Genomic DNA, 19,919 nt, shown 5'->3' on the forward strand with positions numbered 1-19,919 from the left:
GAAAAAATTCCATTAACATTTCAAACTGAAAATGGATTTCTCTCTCTCTCTCTTTTTTTTTTTTTTTTTACATAAAGTGTCTGCTTTCTTATGAAATTATTTAAATTTAGCATAAAACAAACAATATATATTTTGTCTTAGTGCCATAGCCAGAACTTTCTCTTCTTTATTTTTTAGGCTACAAATGCCAATAAAATCACTTTTCAAAGGTCTTAAATTTACAGAATAGTGTCTCAGACTAATTCTACATGGTGCAACATCTCCTAGGCAGAAGCACAGCCTTTAATTACATGCTTTAATTTCTTGGCAGGTCCCAGATTGAAACCATGCTGTTAACTCCTGCAGTTATCTGTACAATAAAGCACCTTCTCACTCCTAGAGCCTGAAGAAGTGCTCTTAGCAACAGCTCTATAAGGGAGTGCCTGCATTTTTCTTGGCAGACAGAGGTGTGTCAAAGTATGACTCAATCACCTTGAGCTCCATGTTATTTCTGAAACAATGATATATATTCCCATGCAGAGGTGTTAGCAGCGTGAGCCTCTGCTCCAGCCTGCTATTGCAGAGACACAGTGAGCAATGGACTGTCTGAGTCTGGACAGGAGAACCAGTGGCACCATGAAATCCATGGAGCAGAGGCAGGACTGAGATTACAGAGAGGAGCTGACGAGACCATGCATTTCCTTTGGAACAATTTAAATCTATGTTGTGCCCTGCCACAGCTGCCACTGCCTTTCTTCACTGAGCACTATTTCCCTAGGGAAGTATATCCACTCAATAAGTGCTCAAGGAACCAAGTACTCTGTCTCTGTCACTGCCATTGCAAGTTTGTTTATGATCCAGAGTGACCATATTTCTTTCTTTAAGAAAACCCAAAAAATCCAAAACAAACACTTCTCCTGACTTGCTACACATCCTTCTGCTGGGTTAATCATTATACACAGGCCTGACAAACTGAGCTGCATTGAAACTCATGATTACCCCATATTGGACACTAATAATTTAAACTTTGAACAGAATATATCTGCAGCAGTGAGTGATGGATGCTTATTTAATAGCTTGAAGGCCTCTGTTTATTCTACTGACCTATTTTTTCTCTCGTTTTTATGTTCTCCACTCTGCTCTGCTGTCCTTTGCATCATTTGGGTCATTAAGTGAGATCTCTTTCCCTAGGCAATGTTCAAGTCATTATTTTATGATCAGTTTTCACTGTACTCCAAGATGAAATAAAACAGAAAGAAATTTTGAAAAATATTCTTAATGTTGACTATTAAAACAAAATGTAGATTTTTTCAAGTGAAAATAATACTTTGTATGAGGTGCCAGACTAGAAACACAGAAGGGTTTGAATACACCACATCCATTTAATAAGATTCTGACTGTCACACTGTCAGCCAAACTGCCCTGCTGAAGAGTAAATTTTAAAATTCTTGAAATAAACATCTGAGGTACTCAATTCCCTGGTCTGCCAGAAAGCTACTAATTAGCATCAAATGCTTTTGTGCTTAATTCACTATGATTCTGATGGAGACAAAATAGGTAACTAGTCATTCACTATGACCCCTGAGAAGAAAGCAGATGGTTCAAGACCAAAGTATGTGACATTTTGCCTGATTAACAGACAAAACAGGGAGGCCAAGAGGAATCTTAAATACTGACTTTTAGGACTGAGCTCCCAAAATAGATTTTTAATGATTCTAAATGTTTGGGTGATTTTTTTTTTTCTTTTTTTTAAACTGCTTCTCGAATAATATAATTCTACCACAACAGATAGATCGTACAAGGAAATTTTCAGGCTAATGGTAGTTGGCAAGATAAGCATATAATCTGCATTTAAAACCTGACGTACATTCATTGATATAAAAGGTATGAAAAGCACTACCTCCAAAGTTAACTGAACCAATGCTAAATATGAGGTAGGATTACAAGCAGGCAATAGTGCTTCAAAGTACCACTGCCAAAGGAATTGCTGCAATGTTTTAAGGTAAATCAGTCAAGTGACATGAACTTAATATTTGGGATATTGTTCCTCCTCAGGCTGGGTATGTAATTCCAGTAGATTGTAATTATGAGTTACATAAGATTCAGTGGAAGGTTAGAAGGATATATTTAAAATATTATTCACTATTCATAAATAAGACTTTTAAAACACCAGGATAATTAGTTCCATTAAGGTTACATCTCCAGTGACAGGGCTCTAGCTCTTGCTAACAGAAGTCCATCAGCTGATCTGTCTGTTGTGTCACATGCAAATGTGTTAATTAGGCTTATTCATAACTTCCTTTGTTTCTGAGCCTAAAAATTATGCCTACATTTGCCTTCCAACTCTAAGGTAAAATTTTCAGAGCTACAGGAGATAGGCTGTGGAGGAAGGCACTGAAGTCAGTGAGCCCAGTTACCAGGCTTGAGGCTTCTACTCACTGGGAGCAAATTACACGTCCTGCACAATATTTTTTTTTCAGGTATCTCCAATACTTTCAGAGTCGAATTTCATTATTTGGCTGTTATTGCACCTCTGAATCATTAAAGACCACATCCTGCTATAAGATTCTGCATCAGTAACATATATGGAAGGTCTGATGCTCGTGATCAAATCTAGTCAAAACCAACTTATGGGTACAGTTTTGGCTTGAGAATAATGTGTGCAACTAACTCGTGTGAGGACAACGTTGAGGAGGGTTATATATTGTAAAAATCTGTATTTCAGATAGCTAAGTCAAATCAAGTCAGAAACTCACAGCGGTTGAGGACCCTTGGTTCTTGGAGTCTACCAGAGAGATTTCTTAAAAAACAGCACTATCACTTTGCACTCTATATCACAAGTCTTAGAAATTCTGTTTTCCTTAGTAGTTCCACTGCTATTTTCATGTAATACAAGCAAAGTACCTCAAATAACAACCAGTTAACACAAATAAGCTTGATTTTAATTTCTTACAGAAGCACACAGAGTAAATCTTGAATTAACTGATATTCTGGGACAGTGCTATTTCAAGAGGTCCAACAGGGACAGTATTTTGAAATACAGACCCACATGGTGTGAAAACCACATGCCTTTTTCTCTTCCTACATACAGGCAGCTCTGACTCTAACAGAATCAAGCACACATCGAGAGCAGAACAGCAGACGTGATGACACAAGGAGATGCAGTACAGATACCATTTGCTAAGCAGACTCCTGAAGTCTGGAAGGCAAGCTTCCCTGCCGTCACTTGCTTCATTGCCTGCTTCATCCTTTCCACACCTGGGAAACTCAAGAGTTATACAGCCAGAGGCACCATCAGCAGTGAGATATCTTTGGGGTATTTTTTTTGTCCACTAGAAGTTAACTGTCCTACCAAGAAAAAATGCACTTTCCTCTAGCCCCATTCCCACACGCACTCCCTACAGCTATTTCCACCCACGCTACAGCTCTTTTTAACTGTGTTTGAAAAGCTGAGAGCGAGAGAAATGTGCCGCTGCTGCTGGTGCTCCTCCTCCTCAGGTGGGCGGGTTGGGAGCTGGTCAGTTTTCTGCAGCATTTCTCATTGCTAAATGCGTGGGAGCCTGAGAGCAGAAAGGGAAGGAAGCGATCCGCTTAGGAAGGGAGGCGTATCAAAGCGAGTGGGAAGCAAATAGCCCCTTCCCACCTGCACACGTGCAATTATATGCAATTGAAAAACGAACACAATAGATCTGCACGAAGAGCTTTCCAAGCTGTAGTCCTAAAAGGTATCAAACAGCTTGGGTCTCAAAGCCAAAGTCGGGGGTGACCAGATCTCTGTGAAGATAGCATTTTTCACCCACGGAGAACAGGCTCGTGGGGAGGAAAGGGAGGAGGGAAGAGGGCGTTCCTTACAGTTATGGCTTTGTACGTAGGTGGAGGGTGGTTCGGGGAGAGGAGTGACAGATTGCTTGTGGCAGCAGGGAAGAAGGACGTAGGAGGGTGTTTGCCCAGGGTCCCGTCTCACCCAGGGGGCTCTGGCAGGGTGGCTGCAGCACGAGTGCTATGTCTAAGCCGGGGTGGTGGGAGGAGAGGAACTCGCTGCTGGATGGACCTCGCTTGGATCCTCTCTCCTTGTCTCATCAACGCGGCAGCATCTGCAGCAGCACCCAGCCACTCCCACGCTTTCCCCAGTGCTCTCTGAGGCCGAAAGAAAATGAAAACTACTTCGCTCACACGGTTTCATTATGGATTTGATTTCAGCCTTTTCCAAACACTTTCTAGTTCCCCACTGATAAGATGCAAATTAACTGGTGAAAAAAGGAAAAAAAAAAAGGGGGGGGGGGGGAGAGGGAAATAAAAGTTGATTTTTTTTCCCCCTCCCTCACACATTCTTGTTACAGGAGAAATTCACTACTGCATGCCATCAGCTGTATGCCCTCATCCCAAATCTAAGATTTCAGATGTTGTATGGTTGCATTATCTGAAAGGCCTCTGACCAAAAGCCTTGGGGAAGGCATGCTCTTTGCATGGGGTCACTCAGGTTACAGACAAAAGCAAAAATTTGTTTCTCCATATTACATAGGTGTTTCAGTCCTTTTCTGGGTTGGCCTCCTGTTACAGAGTGAAGGAACAGATTGGTTTTCTGCTTATTTTAAGTCTGCTTCTGCTCTCAGTGATGTCCCTGGAAGACTCTACTACAGACCTGAGCCTTTACTGTTAGGTACCCAAGCTGGCACGAGGAAATTTCAACCTGTCACCTATTTTTGAGGGCCTCCAGCTGAGTTTGGACAGAGAAATAACAACGTGAGGATTGTTTGTCAGCACAGTAATAACCAGTTAGCAGGCATGAACGGGAATTTTTCCCATTCTGTTCCTCAAACCTTCACAGACTCGTTTTCCCTTAACCTTCACACATTGTAAGGATGCACTTGCTACCCACATGTACAGAAATGAGATGCCAGCTGTTAGACCAGCAGAGGAAAAGACTGAATTCACAGCAAACCTGGAAACAGCAGCATGGGACATGATGAAGTACTCGTACCATTTATTACCTGGTCTTGCCCAACTGCTCTGGAAGCTCTCAGAGGCAAATGCGAGGCACAAATTAATGGTTAACCAGGGGTGTACAGGTGGCACACAGAACACAGCTGAGCTGCTCTTGGAATCCTTCTTGAGAGCAAGAGCTCCCACATTCTAAAGTTATATGTTTTTCTGGAAAACAAACAAACAAACAAAAAAAACCCCTAACTCTTCCCACCACCACCCCCCCCCAAAAAAAAACCCCAAAAAACCAAAGCAACAACAACAACAAAAAAAACCCACAAAAAAATCCACAAAAAACCAAAAAAACAAAAAAAACACCCACAAAACAAAACAAACCCCCAAACAAACAACAAAAAAAACCACCCTCCCCCCCAAAAAACCCAGAAGTCAACAACAACAACAAAAACCACACACAAAAAACCACCAACAAACAAAACCAGACACCAAACCTGAAAACATCTGCTCACCTCTAAAGACCTCCTACAGTCTGCAACTTGTTTTCTCTTTTCAAACCTGCTGAACTCGCTGCCAGGAAATTTCTTCAGGGGGAGGAATTGCAACCTGCTTATCCTTCTGTTACTGCACTTACACACTCTCAGTTCCCAGCTTAGTCCAGTATTGTGCAGCCCTCTTTGCCAATAGTAAAATAATCCATAAACTCCCAGGTTAAAGGTCATCTTATTCTGCTTATTTTCAGGGAACTCCATTATTTTCACTCTTTTTCCACTACCTACTTAAAGAATATTTTAATTTACCTTTTAGAAAGCATTTTCACTTTGATATTCAACTCTGGGAAAAAAAAAAAGGAGTGTGCAGGAGGACAGCTGAAAACTAGGATTATATCTAAGTTGCTTTTTGGACAGGACAGCAGTCAGCTAAATGGCTGTGAGAAAATAGCAATTTTCTAACACCTGTGAATCCCCTGCCCTTAAAAAAACTATAGGTAAATTTAAGCCATCACCAGCAGGTTTAAATATGAAGGCTCAAGGAAGATGGCTCTTCTGTTACCACCCATTCTTCATGAAATGGCTGAAAAATTAATAATAATAATAAAAAAATAAGCATAAATTAATTCATTGTTTACCAAGGGGTAGGCCCACCTGTGTCCTCAATCAGACATACAGCTGGAAGACCACAAAGGGTTTACACCATTACTTACACTTAGGACAGGAGGAGAACAGATCAAAATCAGCATAAGTAAAAGATGAGTCAGATCACCAGGTTCTGTTTTGGACCCCCAGAAACACACATCCTGTGTAATCATGACCTGATCACAGCCTTGCCCATGTGCAGGTGGAATTTGTTAGGTGATTTCCAGTGCTTTCAAACAGCCTCCAGTTGCTCTTACCCAAGGTTAGCTTCCATACACTCTTTTCTTCATTTTCCCAACAAAGAGATTATCCCACAGAAAAGTTCTGTTCATATTTGTCTGTGGAATGTAGACTTTCAGCCCCAGGAAATGAGAAACAAAAATGTTACCTGCTTATCTAATTAATTCTCTAATTGGTAATTCCTGGATGAGAGCTGCAGAGTTAAACTCAAAAATAGTTTTTTTTAATACCTATCTAAGTCAGGGTTCAGGTTTGCCAGCTGTGACAATTTGGTGTCACTTAGCTTGGTTTAGATTTAATTACATGGCACTTGATACAAAGCAGCATACAGGGCAGTCTGTACACAAGTTGACACCAAGAAGCTGTATCATTGATTGCCATATAACCTTTAGGTGAAAGTTTGAATAGTCTGGATCACCCAATGAATTCTTGCAATTAATTAGATTGCAGTAATTAAACCAGCGCCTGTAAAAGCACCTCATGTCCTGTTCTCAGTTATTTTTTGCTCACATTGTAGAAGACTGAAAACTGAGACTACATTAATACAGAAATGTTCTGGGTTTTTTTTTTTTGGGAGGGGTTTGTGGTGGTTTTTTTTTTTTTTTTTTTTTTTTGGTGCCTATTTAGTTTGATTAAAATTTTTACAACCAGATTTAATATACTCTGAGAGTCATTGCAGCGCAAATGCCAACATAGATGACGCTGATATAAGCGGGGGGGGGGGGGTGGGGGGGGTGGTGCGGAATCATTTTAGAAATAAAGAGCAAGGTTGCCCTCTGGAGACTCCTCTAGAAGTGCTTCTGAGAATTAGGACGTTTTCCTTCTTCCAGCAAAATAAATTTGCTGAAAGGTTTTAATTTTTTTTTTCCTCTTAAATACAAATGTGAACCAAGGCAGCTGATGCTAAGAACTTGTTACACCAAGATGTGATGCAACTGCATTTCAACCTAATGCACTGTATTATCATCTACTCCATGGCTCATCGTGTCCTGTCAGCCTCAAAAAACATTCATGGAATGGTCTTAGTTACTGAAATCAAAGTGAATTTTGTATTATTGCCTCCTAGCGTGACAAATTCTCAAGTGCCTTAATATTTTATTATTTTTAAAAAGGCAATTTTCACAGCTTGCAACTTCTGGCTCTACTTATGCTGAACGCACAGGCTGCATTTGAGCTCCCAGTCGTCTGCAGCTACTGGTGGGGCAGTCAGTCACCGTGCTAGTTGTTAATCCATGTATTTACCTTCAGGGATGAGCAGCTCTTGCTGGGATGTTCCACTAGAGCGCTCCTTAACCGCACCTCACTCGCTGTCCGTGTGGCAGGAGCTGTGAGGGCAGCACACGTGTGTCGGGTGTTTCAGGTGCTGAGGACGAAGAGAAGCCGGGAGGTCAGAAATTGAGAAACCAGTCTTACTGCTGAAAATAATAAACCGCCCAAATGCAACTCCAGCCCATGAAGTTCAGCTCTGGAGGCGGTTTGGAAATGCGAGCTTTCCCCACCTCGAGCAGCAAGCACCACGGGTGATGTTATTGCTACACGCGGCATTACTCGCCTCCCCGGCAAAGCAGCGGCATCACCAGATGCCCTCACGCCACCCGGCCTTCTCCAGGACGGGGATCAGCGCCCCTTCCCTGCCCGGGTAAGGAGCCCGCCGGAGCGGGGCCGTTCGTGGGGGCCAGCGGGCGGCCGCCCCTCAAGAGCGGCGGGGAGCGCCGCGCATGCGCCCCGCGCTGCGCCGCCCGGGGCCGCGGCGCGGAGCGGGGAGGGAGCGGCGCGGCCATGGCGGGCCGGGCGCTGCAGGCGCTGCCCAGGTAACGGGGGCCGCCCTGAGGGGTCGAGCGGCGGCGGGGAGCGAAGGGAGCGGCGGCCCGAGCCGGCCGGGGATCGCAGCCCCGCAGCTGCTGCGAGTTGTAGTTTGGGCCTACGTCTGCCGGGCCTTCACTAACTTTCACCTTCGAAAGCGAGCATGTGATTTAAAAAAACGGCGTAGCTTGCCGCGGCATTAACGCGCAGCGTGTTGCTGGCCGGGTTTGTGCGCTGAGGCAAGGTGAAGTTTCTCATTCCAGCTCTGGCGTGTGGCCAGTGCAGCCTTCCTCGGTGGCCATTAGTAGCTGACAGCCGCCTTGCTCAGAACGAGTGGCGTGCTCGCAGAGTTTGACAGCGCGGGTCTCTGCCGTCACCCGCGGGAGCGCTGTGCGAGTTCTTACACCAGCCCCGTGTAAATGTATGCAAAACGTGGGTACTCCCCAGGGCAGGTTGGGGTCATGGAGCCGTTTGGAAATAGACGAAGTCATGGAAGCGTTTGGAAATAGACAAAGAAATTGACAAGAGGTGGTGTTTTTTTTTTTTTTTTTTTTTTTTTAAATTTTAAAAACGCCAGTATTTAAACATGCCCGCAAAAAGGCTGTAAGTCTTTAAAAGACACTCAGGGTGTCAATCATATCCCCCAACCCCTCTGTCCTGGTATTTTCAGGCTCTCCTAACCTGAAAACATCATTATCTGCAACTGGTATCTGCTGTCTGTTTGCTAGTAAGCAAAGCATTTCCAACTGTTTCAATAACAAAACTGTGCCCTAATTTAATTGATTCTGATCGGGAGAACGTAGAACAGTTGGGTTCCCAAATTTTTCTGCCACTGTTTTGCTTAACCCAGCAGTCAAATATTCTGTGAATTGTGCGGCTGGTTTGTAGTTTCAGCTGTCTTTTTAATGTTTCTTTTTCAGGCTGAGGGCACTCAACAGACTGCAAGTAGTATTACAACATTTGGTAAGGACAGCATTGTGTTTGGCTGACTTGGAAGCTTTCAGGACTCCGTAATTCCCCTGAGGCACACAGCACATGCAATTTCTAAAGTGTCTGCACACCGTGGTTCTGAACGCTATTTATATTTCATTTATTGCTCAGGCATAGTATTGCCCATCATCTTTGAGCACTTTGTTACAGGTGTCTATTACACTGTAAATTAAAGCTTGATTGTTTTGGCTTTACCTTATTTTCTTTACTGTATAGATAGTTTTTGTGTTAACTTCTGTAAATTCCTTAAATATCATCGCACTGTGAGCGTGAAAATAGTTCAGGGGATTTGTTTTCTACTGTTAAAAGTTACTTAAAACAGGGTGTACATTTGGGTTTGCAGCCTCAAACTACTAGTAAGGCTATATGGAACTGTCATTGTTCTAATTGTTGCAAGTATTTTCAGAATGTCGGTTTTTAAGGAACCATGGGTTTGTGTTTTATTAGTAGGGTGGGGGATTTTTTGTTTGATTGATTTTGTTTCTTGGTGTTTGTCTTTTTTGTGTGTGTTTGTGTGTGTTTATGTTGTAAATTTTATTTAAGTGAACTCAAAATGTTATTGTAAAACAATGCATGGTCCAAAAACTTGTCTGAGGTTTGTTACTCTGAAGGACTCAAAGTAGTTTCCAAAGAACTGTTTAGGAAATGCAAACAGAAATACAGTGGGAAAAACATAACCTACAATTACCTACAATGCGAGTTTTGTGATCCTAAATAGTGTGTTTTGAGAATAAATTTCCATAAACACTTCCGTAGATATGTTTCTAAGTTATCTAACTGATGACGTTTGCTTTATTTATTTGTTTTTGCATGCACAGAAAATGTCTAAGCAAACAGATTCGACAACAGAAGTGTTGTTGGAAAAGAAAGGAAGTGCAGGAATAATAACTTTGAATAGACCCAAGGCTCTCAATGCACTAAATCTGTCTATGATCCAACAAATTTATCCTCAAATAAAGGTCAGTAGCCCCACTTCTACCCATCCACTATACATATGCTATTTGAAACCAATTTTAAAGTGCAGTTTGACACTTTTTAGTGTACTGATATAAAGGATGAAAGTTTGTGTGAGTACAATGAGCTCAGATTTATAGCATGGTAAAAACCAGGCTGTTTCAAGTAAGTTAGAAGGAGGAGACACGTCAAAGAAATGAGCTTTTAGAAGGAGTTAAATTTAGCATCTCCATAGGTAAATGGACATCCATGTTAATACCAGGCCTGAATTTAGAGCAGTCAGTGCTCAGCATTTGTGTGTTCCTTTTGGCAGTGCCCACCTGGTCAGCTGGCACAAATTTCAGCCTGTAGTGGTGTTGCCTCTTGATGGAGTGCATGTTTTGTGGGGAGGCTGCATGGCTGAAAATAAAAGGTACCAGCCACTAGGAAGCGGGGGGCTGCCAATGTCATTCCTTAAATGAGAGCTCATGGATTTACAGGCACTGTTTCTACAAGCTAGTGAAGCACCGTGAGATTTTAAGCATGGAAATAGTCTCTTTTAATTTAGTGATACTATTTATCATGTGCACAAAGTCCAATTCATTGGATACTAGTATTTGTTGGATAATTGTCTGATGCCTTTTGGTACTTACAAGATGATTTTGAAGCACTGCCTGAAAAGGTGTCACAGTTCTTGATTTCTGTCAGGCCCTCTTTGGTGGGGTGCTACCTTTCCCCAGAGGCTGAGAGCTGTGCACAAGTGTTTTTCTGAAATATGAAGGGCAGCTCTGCTGATCTCTGCTCTCATGGTTGAGTAGGATGCAGAAGTGGCAGAAAGACATTTAGATATCAAACGTCAGTTTAAGACAATCTATTTTAAAGTATGGTTTGATTTGCTTTTTGAAAAAGTAAAGTAAGAATTATAGGCGCTATATGGAGCAGGCATTATTTGCACAGGTTTTAGTCTTATATGGAACTATTTACTTCTTTTTAGACGTGGGAGCAAGATCCTGAAACTTTTCTAATAATTATAAAGGGAACTGGAGGAAAAGCTTTTTGTGCTGGGGGTGACATCCGAGGTAAGGACTATACTCACTTAAACATTTGATGAATTTCTCTACATAAGAGTTAAGAGATGAGTTGTGTTGACTCTTCTGACACCTTGATGTGCAGGTGCTATTTAAGGTATTTGTCAGGAGACAACTGTCAGGACAGTATATGAAAGAGTAAAAATTACATTTTTATGAATAACTGATAATAGCAGTCAGTCATTCCAGGGAGGAGAGGGCCCTTGTCTCTACATTTCTCTTCCCAGATTTTCATTACTGACAGCTTCTTTCCAAGAAATTTAAAGGGCCCTAAGGTAGCTCCGATAGTATTGGATAATTTGTGTCAAATATTTTAGATGGCTAGATACAGATCTGAGAAGGGTGATCAATGTATCTGTGATTATTTGTTTATCTATGAACCGCAGGAAATCTCCAAAGTGCCAAAATTAGCAGTTGTTGTGAACTGTAGGTAAACAAGCAGCACAAGTTATTGTTACAAGACTATATAACAATATATTGTTACATTATGCTCTAATTGGCTTCTCATTTTTAGTATTTAGAGTTTTCAGTATAGTCAGTTTTAAGTTAACTCTTCTAAACCTTGGTATGACAAATACCACAAATGAGTACTAGACATTGGGAGGGGTTAGCAAATGGGCCACACTCTCACAAGTATGTGACAAAGTCTCCAGCAAAATACAATTAAATCAAATTTCACACTTATATTTAAATTTGAGCAAATTTTCTCATATATAATAAAGCAGGATTAAGTTTGTGTCTGCTGTAGGAAAGGACCCAACTTATGAGACATTATTTTCTTTTACTTGTATATTCTATTAAACTTGCAGTTATCTTCAGAATTTTTATTTCTCTTAAGCCATCACAGAAGCGGGAAAAGTTGGAGATAAATTGTCACAAGATTTCTTCAGAGGAGAATATAGGCTGAACAATGCCATTGGTATGTTAATAGCAATTTCTGAAACTGTACAGTTTTCATAACACTGACTTCAAATGTAAATTTCTCTCTTTGATAATCTGTTAAAGACTGTGGTAACATCAGAGAAGTAGTAATTTTTTTTTTAACCAAGTTCAATACCAGTAATATACCATATCCCATTTTTATACCTTGCATGCAGAATGTGTTTCTTTTGTTTAAGTTACTGTGACAGCTACTTTATTCCATCCCATTGTTCTGGTTAGCTCTATTTCTGCTGTGGAAGAGTTAGTTTTAGCTGCAGGTGCTGCAGTTCTACCCTAAGTATCATTGATCTGCTTCAGTGACCTGAGGTAAATATAGATGTGTGGAAAATCATTAATATTCAGTCAGAGAGCAGAAGATCAAATTATATTAAGGCTTTTCTTTTAAACAGACCGCATGAAAGGCTGGGGCTGCATTATTCAGGAGTGAGCTGCCTCAGTTTATAGGAAAGACACTCAGTGAAGTTTACTGGACTAAAGCATATTAAAAAAGGATATTAATTCTTCAGGGTAAGAGTCAAGAGTTGAAGGTTTTGATGAGAAGAAACTACTCCAAATGTATTTTAATCAAATACAGTTTGAGTTTTAAAATAGGGTAACCAGTGTTAGTCACTACAGGAGGAGAGGTAGTGTTGCTTACATTGACAGAAGAGCGCAGCTATTGCAGTAATTCCTGAAAAGTTATTTTTACTTTGTTTGACAGAGTTTCAGGACTGAGCATGCTTGTCATGGACCTTTCTTTCCTTCACCAGTACAAGGCAAAAAAATAGTTTAATGTTTCAAGTAGTTGGGGAAAAAAACATTACCTTGACAGTTGAACTTGATGATGATGATTCTCCTGCAAGGGTACCTAGTTTAAAAGTCTGGTGGTGTTTTTTTTTTTTTTTTTTAAAATTCTTAGGTGTTTAATATCTCTAATGCATGTAATTACAAAACCTAGGTTTTTGATAGCTTTAGTATGACTGTATTCCTTTAAGACTGAGATTTCTGCTAAAAACATTTATTTGTATCGTATATTTTACAACTTAAAAATACAGCAGGGGGTTGCTTTCACAGCATTGCAATGGGAAAGGCTTGTGGCTGTAGAAATTTGGGTCAATTCAAACATGCATTAGCTTGTTTGTTGTAAGAACAAAAAGTTCAAAATACAATTCTCTTAATATTTTCTAACTACTAATTTGAAGGCTTGAACTCACTTTTAAAATTTTTTTTTTTTTTAAACAAGGCTCTGTCTAGTTGCAGAAAAGCTCCCAATGTGGTTGCAGGGGATACCTGTATCACCACTCCTTTTAGGCTTTAGTCTGACCTGAAAACACTGAATGCAAGGCAGCTGCTCCGCTCACAGTGAAGTTCTGAGTCTTTCCATGCATGGCAATTGAAAGCACTGAGGCTTTAGTTTTCTGCCTTCTAAAGGCTCCAGCAGATGGAGTTGGTCATTCAGGACATTGTCGTCTGCACCACACTCAGGTTGTATGCAGGAGCTGGTATGACAGAACGTGCCTGCATTGCAGAATTTACAGTCACATTGTGACTGGAACCTGCCGGTACTTCTGGCTTTGTAGTAGAGCACTGAGGGCCTGAACACACCCTGTGCTCTTAATCCAGGTGGGGAGAGGGGGTGAGAGGGCACCTGCTGTGTCCCAACAGCACACAAAGCTATTTATACTGGCTAAGCTGTCAGGTACTCACATAACAAACAGTCCAGAGCTTGATAGCTGTATAATGCTCTCTTACAACACTCACAATCCAGTAAATCAGAAACTGGTGTTTCTTTTCATTTCTTAAGAATTACATGAGGTACCTTCATTGCAAGATGATAATATGATTACTGTTTAAATTCCTATTTATTTTCTGCTGCTCTTGCTGAAGTAAGGCATAAGGAAGCCTGACATGTGGCAGCTAATCACAGGTCCACTCTTGCAAAAGATGGATGATTGTTTTCCTTGACATTTTTTACAGGCACCTGCAAGAAGCCATATGTGGCACTCATCGATGGCATTACAATGGGAGGGGTAAGTTAAGGACCTTGGTGTGATACCTGACAGATTGTGTGCAGATCACGTTGTGTCTGTGAGCTGAATGAAGGCATTTCCTTGAAGAACAAGCATCATCATCTGAACCTTTGTCTCTTGCTTGTCTGGGTACAAGGCTGCTCTTGCAGGGCCTCTGCTGTTCCTTCATGGCTGATACAAGTGCTTTCTCCAGGAAAAGAGCAGAATCCCCTCACTGCTGGAAACAGCCCTCACAAAGGTTTCAGGATACTGAGGGAGAGTCTATATATCATACAAAAGCTGAGAATAGTTCTCCATTCTGAGTGTATTAAAAATAGAGCTATATAAAAACACATTTAAAGAGCAACTCTTTGAAAAATGGGGAAAATTCTGAGCTACACCTTAACAGACATTCACGAGTTCTGTATTTTTCCAACGAATAATCTGGAAATGCATCTACTTTCTCACCTCTGTAGTACTTTTAAAACATCATTGGTGGGATCCTGATTCTACACACACCTCACCCAGGGCTGCACCTTATTACTAAAGCAGCATAGAAAAGACTCCATCATATTGCTAGTTATATTCAGTGTTAATAAATTTTTCAGCAATTATTGTCTGTAAACACCATAAGTAGATAACAGGGCAATGCCATGCTCTTTTTACATGCTAAAATTCTGTTTTAGTGAGTTTCACATCTGTAGGATATATTTGCACCATGTCAGAGAGTGGATTAAAATAATCTTCAGTTAGTTTAAGCAAATAGTTTAACTTTGAAGCCTGTCTGCTGTGTCACTGCTTAGATTTGTATTGTTTTCTGGCATATCCCTGTGATATGGGTGTAGAGTCTATTTAAATAAAGTTTGTCAAAGATAGAAGTGGAGCACTACATGATCCATGACCTGTCATGACTCTTTCCTTACACATTTCATTTGTCTATTTAGATCTTCCCAGCTTGTGATCTAAACATGGAGTAGCTCTCTTGCCCTTTGCTACCAAGCCTGGAGGAACTCAACTAGAGAGCCATTCCCTCCAGCCTGGCATACATACATTGTTTCCAGCATAAAGAGAGCTTGTTCTGTAGCTCTTCCTGCAGAAAAAGTCCTTTACTGACCATAGAAGGTTCATAGATAAGAGATAGGGAGTCCATTTATTTTATGGCCTTTGGAATAATAGGATGGAAAGCTATGAATTAGCAAAACTGCCCAGCAGCCAATAGCTTTTTAAAGGTCCTGCAGATGGCTTGTTATGACTGTGGCCTGAGCAGGAAAAGAATTTTGTCCTTTGAAAGGAAATTGTCTTTTTGGACTGAAAAGAACATAATGGAGTCAGATGATCGTGCATTACTAAGATTCTTTATGAATTCTCTTTCCTCTAAAGAGCTTGTAAAAGACAGCAATTGGCCTGAAGCTTTATTTTGGGTAACCAGATTTGGGTACCTGAATTTCAGTGGGACCATGACAGAGTTCACCTGCCATTAGGGTTTGAATGACAACTTAATTTGCTTATCATACACCAGAAGTAGCATTTATCTTTACCTGTGGGTAGGGGATTAGATTTTGACCCAGGAAGTATGCAGCCTGATTTAGGGGAACTAAGTTAAAAATCACAGAAATGTGTTAGAAACTCAGGTACTATGTGCTTGGATAGTAAAAGTTGCTGCTGGTGCACACATGCCGTAGATCTGTGATAGTAAAACCTGGGATTTTATCCAAAAAATGGACTGGTTCCCTTGCATTGTTGGCTAGGAGCTGGTGGATGGCTTTGGCAGCTTCATTAGCCAACAGATGGGGCTGTGGAGCTTGTTCTCAGCACCTTCTTGTCTGTAGTTCATCAAAAATTGATATTCAGTATAAATGTATCTTTTCATCTTTTTGTACTTATTTGGAGCAATAAGTTCCAATTTGTAAGGCAGATTTGTTAGAAGCAAAGTTGACTGCAGTTTACTGAAAAATACTGAAATGAGTTACAAATACCACATTTACTGCTAAAGGACGTGCACTGTTGAAAGGAACACTGGGCACACACTCTCATGTTGCTAAAAGCTACTTCAGATTTAGCTGATTTCTATCTGTGAGTTTTATTTTTCTTGAAATTAAATACCTGAACAGTTGACAAGAAATTCAGAAGTTTGGGGTTTGTTTTTTTTAAATATTGTTGTCTGTGAATGACATCCTAAGTTTGGTCTTCTTGGTTTTAGAAGAGTCACAGTCTTGTCTGAAGTTCTTTGGAGATGGATATAGGTGATTTATAAGATCAGTCCAAAGCTATGATTTTAAATAGGACTTTGGCAGAAAATATATTACTATGTCAGATGCTCTCTCTAGCAGACAAAAAGATTAATAAAATTGTTTCTAAGACCTGTTTCAGAGCCAAATAAAGCACATTAGACAGATTGAGTAGTGGCTTTTCAATGAAATGGCTTGGAATTTAAGGAGAATATTTGACAGAGAAAAAGAGTTTGGAAATTGGTGAAAAGGGTTGAGGTCACTGGATGAACTTAAAAAAAAAATGTAAAAAAACTTAAGTACCTCTACAAAATGAAGAGTACATTTTCAGAAGCAAAGGCCATTACTTTTAGTTAATAGAAGAATCTGTAGCAGCATGAATGAAGAACTCTTTTTTTGTGGTATCGTATTCTAGAGCATGCATGATTTAGAAACTTCCTGAGCCAGGCTTTATTTCAGAACCACAGTGCTAAATAACCATCAGTGGTCACACTCACCTCTCTGTACATCTCATATTTTTTTTACACTAAGTAGCTTGGTGTTCAGAAAGGCCTCTGGCAATCAATTTCACAGTCAAATGTTGTGCTTTGAGCAAAGCAACTGGTTGCTGTTTCAGGCCTATTGTCTAATATTATTAAATGCTTGTGTGGTTAATTATCAGTGAGGCCGAACTAGAAACCCAAATGCTTATTTTTTTACTGATGAGTAAAGAGAATGTTGTTCAAACATAGAAATTCTTGGCTTTCAGCAATTTTCTGTGGGATTTAATCCTGTAGATTGGTCTGGTCTCTTATGCAGCATATTTGCAGCATAGTTGGTTTAAGCCTTGCTTTAAAAATTTATGCTTTTAGTTTTAGGATGAGAAAACATCTTCCTGTGGGGGAACTAGGTTTTAACTTTAACTTACATTTAAACAACATTTTCAGTACAGAAATAAGTTCAGTAGAGTTTCTAACTCCCTTAAACCCTTTGCAAAGCACTGTGCTTTGAGTTGTTCCAAGCATCTTATTTTCCAGTCTTCACATTTAGGGAAATGTATGGGAAGTTTTATCTTTAATATAGTTTGCAATCTGACCAAATGTCCATCTCTGAGTGCCTCAGTCTGTGGGGCCCAGTTTGTGAGAGCAATAGCAGTACACAGGACTGACTCCTTTCCTCAGGAGTACAGACTGGGAGAAGAAGGCATCAACCTGTGACTGGGTCTTTGGGTTCATGAGTGGCTTTCCTTTAGTTTTGTCACCACCCCGGCAAGGTTTTTAAGCAAGGTCTTTCACTTGCACTGAGAGTCTACATCTCAGTTACTTACTTAGAGTTTCTTTAGGGCAACTATTGGACAATAGAATTTTCTTAAGAACTGTTTGAATGTTACTTTCTCGTGTAGTGATGTGAAGTATGTTAAGCTTTAGATTACACAGATGTGTAGATCTGGGAGGAGCATGAGGATTATTCTTTTGCATTTGCATTAGGGTTAAGTACAGCTAGATGACTGCTTAGCTGATTTTCACCTAATGCCCTCAGAACTCTCCAACAGCAGGAATTCTTGTTTTTCTAGATATGCCACCTGAGTACTTAGTTATTCCTTCAAGCTTGGTTTCCCTAGTGTCTAATTTAACTCTTTAGTATGTGTAATCAATATATTCCAGTCTTAGTCACAGCTCCCTGTGGACATTTTGAGATACTTGAACTCCTTGCTCCTAGTCTTCTCTCTTTAATAGGGATAAGGATAGCTATTCAGCCTTTCTTATAGATTAAGTCTTTTATGCTTCTTGCAATCCTCTGGAATCTCTCCCATTTGTGTACTTTACAGTTCATTGCCAGAGACCAGACAATATTTCAGCTGGAGGATTCATAAGCACCAAGTAGAGCAGAGTAATTATCCTCCCTATATTACAGAGATATTTTGTTACAAATAGTCCATGTAAACAGCAGTTTTGAAAGTAGCAAGTCCTAGGAGGCCACCACTTCCAGTTATTTCCAAAAGTCTCACTGTCACCTCTTTCCTCCTTGCCTAGCATAAACTTCCATCACAGTACATTTCTTTATTGCTTACCTTTTACCAGTTTTAAATCTTCTTCCTTGAAATGAACTCATTTGTCAAAGAGTCAATTTTGCAGAGCCACCCTTTTCTTCAAAGACTATGAAGGAAAAAAAAGTACTCCTTTTCTCTGAATTTGAAGAAGCCTGGGTGCTGTATGAGGTGCTCTGGGCTGATGAGGCTGCTCAGGTGTAGTGAATCTATGCTGAGTGTTCCCACCTCACCCTTGGCTCACTGCTCTGCTGCAGTGTGGTACCTTGAGTAGTCCTTTTCACAACAGCAGTGCCTTATTTGTACTAATTGCATGGTAGCTGTAAACCCCTGAAAACCATCTAGAAACATACTTACCATCATACATACTTATGGGAAACATACTTACTATCTCTGTATTTGATTACACCTTCCTCAGTGTAGTTGTTTTCATTTTGTTAGTTTCTCTGAAGTGAGATGGTTTTGAGTCTTGCCCTTCTTGCCCCTTTTTGAATGTAAAAAGTGTTTGCCTTCCCCAAAAGTAAACTGTGAATTACAGAAATCCTTGTTACTTCATCATCCAAGATCATGAAGCTGTCAAATGAAGTTTCATTAATGATTGGCTCTGCATGACCTCAGCTGGGGTACCCTCTCAGTTTTATTGCAAGCTTCTGGTAACAATACTGTTTCAGAGGATGGTGCCCTCCATTTTCCAGTGGTTACATCTAGGCTGTGCTTCCCTTGCTTGTTTATGAAAGGAAACGATGCTGTGGATGGGGAGACATCACAAATATTGCAGTTTAAAATATGATGCTTTCTCAGAATGCTGCTTAATGAGTGATGTCATTTTAATCAAGGGGTAATGCAGGTGTTCAGAGGAACCTACTCCATGGTTTGGAAATACTCATTTTATTGTGCATCTACCTGTGCATCTTCTCTTTTGGAATACAGAATCAGAATTACTGCATCCTTGTTGCAGCAGAACAGTGAACTCAGTACCTATATTTAGCTTTAGCTCTTTTTCACATCAGTGCCATTTAATTTTTGGTGAAACATCCCAAATGCTGACATTGCTAGAGGAATCTGCTTTTCCTTGTAAATCAGATCTCAGGACCTGAGAGCACATCTACCAATAGTTAGAAACATCTGCATTTACACTCCAGCAGGATTTGGTCACAGTTCTTATTCCATTAATATTTGTTCTCAAGTAAATTGGTGGTGATGTCATAAGCAGCTTGTATGTTAGCCATTTTAGTACACAAAGGAGCTGGAGTTGACCAATAGCTGTCCTTACCCTGTCCTGTTTTTATCCAGATTGTGCAGCTGTAGCTCTTTAGGAATGTTCCTTTCACTACCAACATATCTCTATTCATATAAGTTGTGTGCATGTAACTTTTACTCAAAAGTGTACATAGCAGCATTTGAGACTAATATTCAAAAACCAGGAAACATTAGGATTAAACAGCTGTAAAATCTCACCTTTTTACCCATGTGTGATACAATTTTTAATTACAGGAATGTGCATTTACAAGTGGGTATTGCCCATAGAACAAAGCTATTCATTTGTGGTTTAATTTGGGCTGCAAATTTTATTGCGCATCATGGAAATTCTACTTAATAGTTATGTATCTATATATATACATGTATAT

General features: G+C 40.2%; 1 protein-coding gene and 1 long non-coding RNA gene across 3 annotated transcripts in view; one reads left to right on the top strand and one right to left on the bottom strand.

Annotated features, from left to right (window-relative positions):
• Positions 1–2,945: 2,945 nt before the first annotated feature.
• On the bottom strand, positions 2,946–5,677 carry LOC120754837 (uncharacterized). Its single transcript, XR_005701591.2, has 3 exons — positions 5,430–5,677; positions 4,971–5,130; positions 2,946–4,116 (listed from the first exon to the last, which is right to left on the bottom strand). It is a non-coding gene; the product is annotated as an uncharacterized LOC120754837 (long non-coding RNA).
• Positions 5,678–7,873: 2,196 nt separating this feature from the next.
• HIBCH (3-hydroxyisobutyryl-CoA hydrolase) overlaps positions 7,874–19,919 on the top strand; it is a 38,753-nt gene continuing 26,707 nt past the window's right edge. Inside the window, exons 1-6 of one of the 2 annotated variants that reach the window (XM_040069438.2) lie at positions 7,874–7,932; positions 9,017–9,059; positions 9,905–10,045; positions 11,014–11,098; positions 11,946–12,026; positions 14,006–14,058. In XM_040069438.2, the coding sequence (XP_039925372.2) occupies positions 7,874–7,932; positions 9,017–9,059; positions 9,905–10,045; positions 11,014–11,098; positions 11,946–12,026; positions 14,006–14,058 (462 nt within the window). Of the gene's footprint in view, positions 7,933–8,040; positions 8,105–9,016; positions 9,060–9,904; positions 10,046–11,013; positions 11,099–11,945; positions 12,027–14,005; positions 14,059–19,919 lie in introns of those variants that run through there. The other variant, XM_040069437.2, reaches the window with a different exon arrangement.

This window comes from Hirundo rustica, chromosome 7 (assembly GCF_015227805.2).
Source record: "Hirundo rustica isolate bHirRus1 chromosome 7, bHirRus1.pri.v3, whole genome shotgun sequence".
NCBI classification, from domain to species: domain Eukaryota; kingdom Metazoa; phylum Chordata; class Aves; order Passeriformes; family Hirundinidae; genus Hirundo; species Hirundo rustica.